Source organism: Xiphias gladius, chromosome 23 (genome assembly GCF_016859285.1).
Source record: "Xiphias gladius isolate SHS-SW01 ecotype Sanya breed wild chromosome 23, ASM1685928v1, whole genome shotgun sequence".
Lineage (NCBI taxonomy): Eukaryota > Metazoa > Chordata > Actinopteri > Istiophoriformes > Xiphiidae > Xiphias > Xiphias gladius.
In genome coordinates this window covers 20,553,898-20,562,861 of record NC_053422.1, presented here as the reverse complement: position 1 = coordinate 20,562,861, position 8,964 = coordinate 20,553,898, and the positions used below count along the sequence as shown (strand labels likewise).

Genomic DNA, 8,964 nt, shown 5'->3' with positions numbered 1-8,964 from the left:
CTTATCCTATAAGGTCAACCCTCTCCAACCCTCTCCACCCACACACAGCCTTGTCTCAACGAACCCCAAGAATGCTCAGCCATTTCTTTTTAGTGTTACATTCAGAGATAAGCCAAAAGTAGTAGAGTGTCTTCCTTTCTTTTTACAGTCCAGTAGCCACCATTACTCCCAAACTACCGTCGTATGATGACAGAGGGAACATTTAGGGCAACACCACTGCTCGCCTGCCAGCCGGTTACTGGCGATATTTTATACTCACTTACGTTCTGGCATCTTTCTTTTTATGACAGAGCTGAAGTGTCAACCAGCAGAAAGAGGAAATCTACGATATGTCCAGATAGATTTTAATATATGTCTTCTAAAGTGCTTTCTGACTCTAGAAATATTACTAAAGAGAGATGGACTTCATAGAAGTGATGTGCTGAGCAGATTTCCCCATTTTTAGAAGTTCAAGTAATAACTCAGAAACAGCTGCTATGTTTTATATAGAACTAAACGCTGCTGAACTAAAATATTTTATTCTATTCTGAAGACAAAACAGGTTTTCACTCAACAGTAACACTCTGCATGCATTTGCACCAATACATATCACACAGTACAAAGCCTAATGAATATCATTGCATGGTATTGAAATCCAACACATTCATGTATGAGTTGGGTTTTTTTTTTGAACCAAAAATTGATTTTAATGGAAACCCGTGGGCTTACACAGTTATTTTTGCAACAGTGTCGTGGCATATTCACATTTGTGAGATAAGATAATGTCTCAAAGTAATAATGATGTAATGCAGCCCTCAACCATACCAACCATAGAAGATAGATTGTGTGTCATTCTTTTGATGTTTATCCAATTAGTTACGTAGCAAAGCAAACTACATGTGTCCTAAAAACATGGCCATTAAAGAACCCGGCAGCCGGTATAAATCTGAATTCTTTACTACATATATAGGCCGTGATGTTCAGGCATTATATCAGTTGCACTCTGTATTTCTATCATAGCTCAACTCTGATCAAGTTGACCAGGTGTTTGGAGAAACCTGCAGGACAATGGTAGTATGTTAGGAGACAGAGGAGGACAGAATAATCAAGCACCACACCACAAACAACCCAGAGTTAATTCAGATGCTTTCAAGGGGTTTTATTTAGGGTCACATCATTTTCCCCACTTCATGCAATCACCTCACTGAAGCTGAAATTTGGAAATGGTTTGCGCCTCTTGTGCATTGTCACAGGCCTGCTCTGTACTTGAAATAATAGTAGCCTATAACAATATGAAAACACACTTCGATTGCAAAAGTAAAACCTGCTGGTAAAACAGGAACAACAGAGTCCAAACTGAGATGTTTCTTCCTGTTATCACTCAGTATTTAAAAGGCTTTGTTTGCACTGTTTGATCACAGCAAAGGTCTCTGTAGAAATCTGGTTGACTTGTAGTTGATCAAGTGGCAGTTCAGGGTTCCCTTGACTGCAAAGCAAAACACAAGAGCTGAAAGACATTTCAGACCAGACTCATCAAGTTATTACATGTGCTGTGATAAAGGTCAAGCTGCCTTCAGACTGCTGTTCAGAGAATTTAGTTTCCTACTGAATTCACCTTTGTGCACAGTGTGAATCATTTTGTTTGGCAGGTAGAGTTTGATGAGGATTGGTTAAGTGCGGTTGGATAACTAACAGATGACGTCTCGATCACTTCATCATTTCTGACAATAAGAGTGCATGAGTTGATATTTACCTTTTACATGAGAGCTTTCACACGTCATATTGCTCCTCTCCCCTCTCTTCTTCTGTTGTTTCTCCTCATTTCATTTTCTCTTCTTTTTTAACGTCTTTTCTTTTCTCGTCTTGTCCCTTCTCTTTGATCGTTTCTCCTCTTCTCTCTCTAAAACAAAATGCAGACAAAAGGGGAACCACAGTTAAATCTGAAGAGAATACATGTGACCAGGTTAATGATTTATTACTTCATGAATGTGATAATAACATTTCAGTAAATCAATAATTACATTTTTCTTCTGTTGTTTCTTTTCATTTCATTTTCTCTGCTCTCCTTTTTCTCTTCTCCTCTCTTCTTTTCCCGTCTCTTCAGTCTCTTCTTAAATCCTGTCTTTTCCTTTTCTCTTTCCAAAAAAATAAAAACAAATGCAGTAAAGGGGGAATAACAGTTAAATATTCAGAGAATAATGGTGAAGAGATGAATTATTCATGTGTATGATTTAGATACTATGAAATAAACTGATAGTTACCTTTTCCACTGAGAGGGTTCTCTCTTCATATCGCCCTCCGCCTCCTCTCCTTTCTTCTCGTTTCATTTTCTCCTGTCTTCGGTATCTTTGTGTTTCTCTAAAAATAAAATGCAGACAAAAGGGAGTAACAGTTAAAAAGACAGGCCAGAATAATAGAAGAACGGAAGAGTGAACTTTGTAATATCTGATGATAACATTAGATAAATGGATATTTACCTTTTATATGAGAGGGAGTTCACACGTCATGTTGCCCTCCCGCCTCCGCTCCTCTCCGTTTTTCTAGTTTTGTTTTCTCCTCTCTTCTTTAATTGTTTCTCCTCTCCTCTCTCTAAAAATAAAACGCAGACAAAAGGGAGTCTGTAACAATTGAAAACTTCAAGTAACTTATGAAGAGAAGAACAAATGACTGAACGGCACAAAATCTGGTAATAACATTAGATAAATGGATATTTACCTTTTACATGAGAGGGTTCACACGTCACGTTGCCCTCCCGCCTCCTCTCCTCCCTCTTGAAGAAAAATGGGAGACAAGCAGGTCATAGTTAGAAACTTTAGAAATCAGGTAAACAGAGGAATAATTCATTTTGCATGAAATCTGACAATAACATGAAATATTTACCTTTTTACATGAGAGCGTTCACACGTCGTAATGCCTCCTAACTCCTCTTCTCTTTGCTGTAATCTTCATCTCACCTTTTCCTTTCTTTTCTCTTCGCCTCCCTTCTCTTCTCTTTTTTTCCCGGCTGCTTCTTGTCTTCTTTCTTTTTCACAAACTTTCTCTTTCCTACTGTAATACTTTCTTCTCTAACGCAACTACACCTGCTACTGCTAAGATTACTTTTCCCTCCCAGTTTGGACCCTGTGACAGGGTGCACCAGTTTCTACACCCATGTTGCTAGCACTACTCTCACAGCTTCTCCCACAACAACCATTTCCTCTCCTTTTTCTACCTATTGTGGACCGCTGCACTGAGGTCCTTGTCACTGCAGACTCTGTCGGTCTAGGGTGGGCGTCGACAGACATATGAACCTCCTTGACATGGTGTCGCCATCCTTTTCTTTTTCTGTCACCGAGGAGCTTCACTGGGAGGTCGAAACACGTTGGAGGTTCACGCTATCCCCCCCAGATCACGCTCGCTCTGTGCAGACACCCTGCCTGAGCCATGGTGCAGCAACAAGAACACAGTTCTGACCAGAGCTTGCTCTTTTAAACTAATGCAATTAAAAAGAATTCAGTTGAATTCAAATCAATTAATTCTACTCAATTTAAAGCAATTCAAATAAATTCAAAGAAATTTGCCAAAAAGTAAATTAATTCAAAGAAATTAGGCTCAAATGAATTCAAATGAATAACAAAAAATGAATTCAGATTCAGGGCTGAAGCGCTTACCTGGAGTCTTACCTGCAGGTTCAACAGCTCTCTTGCGCCCCATGGAGTCGAATGGTTCTCTACTCTCCATGAGAAGCCTCAGGTTCTTCGCCCACTCCGGCTCTGGCCTGTTCCCAAACAACCCAGGCATTTCAGGGCGGCACGCTTCCAAAGGCTCACTGGGTGGCTTACCTGTTCCAGGGGGGCCCGCTTCGACACACTTACTGGGTGGCTTACCTGTTCGAGGGGGGCCCGCTGCCACACGCTTACTGGGTGGCTCTGCTGTTCCAGGGGGGCCCGCTGCCACACGCTTACTGGGTGGCTCTGCTGTTCCAGGGGGGCCCGCTTCCGAAGGCTCACTGGGTCTCCGAGGTTGGATCAAGGAGCTCGTCATCGGCAGCCTTCTTAGGATGATCCTGGTTGGGTGATCTGATGCCACAAGAGCCCAGTGGTGCGCCTCTGACCCTGGAGGGGGGGAATAAGAGGGAGAGCTCAGGGGGGAGCTAGGGTAGATGCTTGGGGAGGAGCAAGAGGAAGAGTGAGAGGAGGAGCTAGAGGAAGAGCGAGAGGAAGAGTGAGAGGAGGACCTAGAGGAAGAGTGAGAGGAAGAGTGAGAGGAGGAGTGAGAGGAGGAGCGAGAGGAGGAGTGAGAGGAGGAGCTAGAGGAGGAGCGAGAAGAGGAGCGAGAAGAGGAGCGAGAGGAGGAGCTTGAAGTGGAGCAAGAGGAGGAGGTGGAAGAGGAGAGAGAGGAGGAGGATCCAGCTGGGGGGCCAGGTAAGGAGCCACTGTGGGAGGCTGGCGCTGGGACCCCACGGAGGACGAGCCGTGGGCTGGTTTGCCGGCTGGGGTTTGGATTCAGGACCGTTGTCCAGGTGTAGTGTTGCTCCATCTGAAGGTGGAAACAAAAACAACCTTTAGACCTCTGCTCCACATCACATAAACAAACCATGAACTTATTTACCATCATAACTTTAGGGAAAAGCCGTCACATCATTGAATTAAAAGTACTACACTGCAATAATACTACAAATAGAACTCTGAAAATAAAAGCCATGCATTAAATGATACTTAGTGCAAAGTACATGAGTATTTGCAGTAAATACAAATAGGCAAGTGTTGCCATTGAAATAAGCCTTACATACAGTACGAGCACCAATTAAGTTAAGTGAACAGAATACAGTTTCATGTCAAATGACTGAATACATGTTAATGGCAAACTGAGCAAATTCAATCTGAATCTACTTGTGAAAACCCATCAAAATGATGTATTATTTATTATCAATAATAAATGAGCATATGAAGGATTAGGCTGTAAAAAAGTTCTTGATGGACATCTCTCATGTTTGTCATATATGGTCAGAAAATTGATAGAGAGCAGCCTGTATATCATTGGCACCGTGAATATCTTTTTTTCTACCCTCCATCCTCCATCTTGTGGCCCCCTCTTATGAGGGCCTCTGTGTCACCAGCTATTATTTTTATTGTTTAAAACATATGACAACTATTTTCATTTAACGATCAATTAATTGCTATGACGTATATGAGGATATATTGTCCGGAAAAAAAAACAAAAACGTCCCCATCATTATTCCCTGGATCCCAAGTTCACATACTGTAATTGCTTTTTTTGACTGATCAAAAGTCAAAAACCCCAAAATGTTGTTTACTATCATAGGAATGGAGGGAAAACTCGCAAATATTCACATTTGAGAAGCTGGTACAAGTGTTTTTGTCTTTGGTATTTCTGCCTCAAAAACATTTCAACAACTAATCAATTATCAGAATTGTTTCCAAATCATTTTCTGTCAATTGATTGCTCTATTAATCGACTAATCATTTCAGCTCTAGAGTACTGGTTAGTTTCTGGGGGCCTGAGGAAAACAATGAAACTGCCATGTAATGTGGAGGTCAACAGGGGCCTTGCATAAGCCCTACATACACACACCCCTACAGGCATCATTTAAACACATGTCATTTTAAAGGCGCATCCCATAGGCCTATTAACATAATAAAGGTGAAATACTATTGTCACTACATGTATTAGCCTACTTATGGCGTAGGATATGGAAACATGATTTTGAATGACTATTTCTCAGCCTGCTTGTTTGTTTAATAGGTTAAGGGGAACAAACCGAGAAAGCAGCTTTGGGTTTCCTTATTCAAACTTCAGTCAAAACGGTCTGTCCCATTTTTCTAGTGTACACTGCTCAATGAACGTTTTGCCAATATTAGCAGTTTCATGTGAATGTTGGAGGGTCTGAAAGTCTCAACGGCAAAACATATTGAAAACAACAAAAGTGTAAAAGTCTCACTTCTTCTTCTCAGCGACGTCAGTAGGTGTTCAGTGGATGTCCAGATGCAAACTCTCCTTTGTTTCTTTCTCTTAACGAAATGCTCGAGTGAAAGTAGCAAACCGTGTTCTTTCTGACCGTTAGAAAGGTTGTTTGTGTTTAAACGATGCTCATTGGTAGAAGATGCACCTGGAGACAGCACATGGCAACCATGGAATCTGCAGGTCCGTTCTGATGACACGTCGCATCTCACCTGCAGAGGTCTCAGCCAGTCAAGACGAGCTCAGGCCCAGATTCAACTAGAGTTGTGGAGTAAAAAGTGCAACCTTTCTCTCTGAATTGAAGTGGAACAGAAGTAGAATTCAAACACTTCAGAAAAGGAAAACGCAGTTGTTGAGTTACTTTCTCGAGGCCTGCCCGCATTAGTCTCAGCTATTCCAAACTGCATGAAATCCATCCACCCTGAGGTGCCCTGGTCGGATCCCGCTCGTTCCTAACTCGTTGGGATCACGTCTTGGGGTACCAAAGCCCCCTTGCTGCGGGACCGGGTCTTTGTAAACTCTGTAGAGTGACGGAATCATTGTACTGATCAACACACACGGTCAAACATCATGTCTTGATAGGATGCAACATCTCCAGTGATGTTTCTTTATCTTCTTATTTCCATGGAAAACCGTCAGTGGCCACTGCTGTTTGTTGGTCCTACAGCGCCTCCACCCGGAGGAGAGGAGCAAGGACCATCGGTCACACCGGTTAACGCAACACACACACACAGAGTAGGTTCTTTCTGAACGTGATGGAATGAACTCCATGAAGTAGAAAGCAGTCCCAAACCATAGCCTTCACATTTTGTTCTGTTTTGATCTTTCAAATGAAGTAACTGTGGCCGCAAGAAGTACATCAGACTCTACAATTCAACTGCTTTTGCCGGGCCCACTGACATTGAACTGCTTCTGGACTAAACTTGCCTTATTCTGGATTGTTAACACTCTGCTCTTTGCAAACCACGACGACCGGGACACTTGAATATATCGTGAATTGAAACGTGGACTTACCTTTTAATGGATTCATCTTCAGCGCTCTATGCTTTCATCTATCCATCTATCACAAAACTTACACCTTTTGTACATATTACAGAATATAATGTGATATATAAACAGATCCAACTTGGCCATAAATGTGCTTCAGAGAGGCTAGTGACCTTTGGACAAAGCCAGGCGAGCTGTTTCCCCGTGGCACCGTCCAGCTACATATTTATCACACAGACATGAGAGTGGTACGGATCTTCTGATCCTTTAGGGAATTATATTAAAATGGATGGTTTTCGATTATGAACAAAAGAGAGGAGACTGATTTTGATTTGAAGTTTAACATTTAGTGACAAAATCCAAAATTACAGTATTCAAAGGAAGTAGAGTCTTCAACAACCCTGGATCTTTGTCAGTGTGGCAAATACCTTGCAAAGCATTTCGTTGTGTGTGAATATAATCTCTGTCGCTACAAAATGATTAGAGTTTCGTTCTAAAAGAATATAATAACAGTGAATGTAAGTGTATGGACAACTACGGTCCTCATCCTCAAACATTTAGTCATTATTCTATTGCAATGAGCTGGAAAACGTGGAACAGGAGAACTGAATTGGTGTTTCCTTTATCTATCAAATCTACTGGATTTCACATTCTTTTAGGTTACCATACAGCCGCACAGTAGACTGTATCTATTGATGACCCTCAGCTATTGAACCAGAACATTACATGGAACCGATCTGCTCATCTGTATATTTGCATTCTCACTTTGGTTTTCATTTTCACACAAATCTATGCAGGTCACACGTACATTTGAAAAAGTTGTGTCCACCTCAGATCGCCTTGTGTTTGTTTCTGTATCAATTAGTGTAAACCAGAGGGACACGGTATTCAATGTGAAAGCGCAAATACAGGGGAATAGGTGAACAAAATGCCCCCTTTGAATCCAAAGCAAAGCGATGCTGTATGCTCACACACTCCTTCTTCTCAGGTCATCGTTCACACTGATAAAGTGTCATAAATGATATACTGTATCTACATTCTACTCATTCAGATTGCTGGTGCTGCACACTCATAACTAAGAGAGCATCACAAATAAGGCAAAGCCAAAATTCTCCTCAATGTGTTGTAGTACTGCGGCTCTGGTCACAGACATCCCCTCGTGTGGTCCTATACGGGCACAGTCATGCCTTCCTCCGTCCTTCAGGCTTAAGAAAAGCACAACACTAGTGTACTACAGTCTCTGTCACATACACTCCACTCCAGCACACGGCCACAGTTGCACCGGCAACCGTGTAACAGTTTGTCAGTCCATCTGTGCGTAACGTGTCTGCGGCCTCCCCCTCGGCTTCCCAGAAGTCCCCGCTGGTGTGACCGGAATTTGATTGGTCGTATGAGGAGATCTAGAACGGGTTCTCGGCCACGGCAGTGAAACTGAGTGGAAGTCTTCCTACCTTTCTCTTTGCTTCCTACAGTCACGGATGTCCATACAATACTAAAAGAGTCGGGCCTGTTTCTTTAGCTCATTCCTCTTCCACAGAGCCGGCCGGTCAAAATCCTCCACTGTCACACCAAACACTTGGACAAACTCCTCTGGGGACAGGTGACGCTGAGAACCAAGGGAGATGAAGTGCAGTTATCACGTTAAGTCTCACATTCATCTATTACGCTCTTCTTTTCAACAGGTCTGTAGGTACCACTGAGGACACCGTGGTCATATCCTCCAGAATATTTTTTAACGGCAAAAAGACAAGTAAACATTCAGCGACTGCACACATATTACCAATGTAATGCGTCAGTGTAATGTGATTACTTTTTTAAAGTCATGAGTAGAAAGAAGGATTGCAAATTGAAATCCATTAATTACGCATTACTTTTGGTGCTGAGCAATTACTAAAGTTACTGTTAATATTAATGACTTTTTCATTGAGACTGGTGTAATGAGTTGATTACAATTTTCAAGAAACTTTTCCAACACTGCATATTACATATGTTTATATACATTAAATTAAAATAGAATTGAGTCTTTTCACCCAGAAT

The 8,964-nt window shown here is 41.9% G+C and overlaps 1 protein-coding gene across 4 annotated transcripts in view; it reads right to left on the bottom strand.

The window, feature by feature from the left end:
- Window positions 1-7,297: 7,297 nt before the first annotated feature.
- Window positions 7,298-8,964, bottom strand: part of ablim3 (actin binding LIM protein family, member 3) — a 45,737-nt gene continuing 44,070 nt past the window's right edge. For all 4 annotated transcript variants that reach the window (XR_005706635.1, XR_005706633.1, XR_005706634.1 and 1 more), the window contains one exon: window positions 7,298-8,533. Coding sequence is in view for 1 of the 4 variants with exons in the window: in XM_040120571.1 (XP_039976505.1) it covers window positions 8,420-8,533 (114 nt within the window). In the remaining 3 variants the exon portion in view is untranslated. The remainder of the gene's footprint in view (window positions 8,534-8,964) is intronic.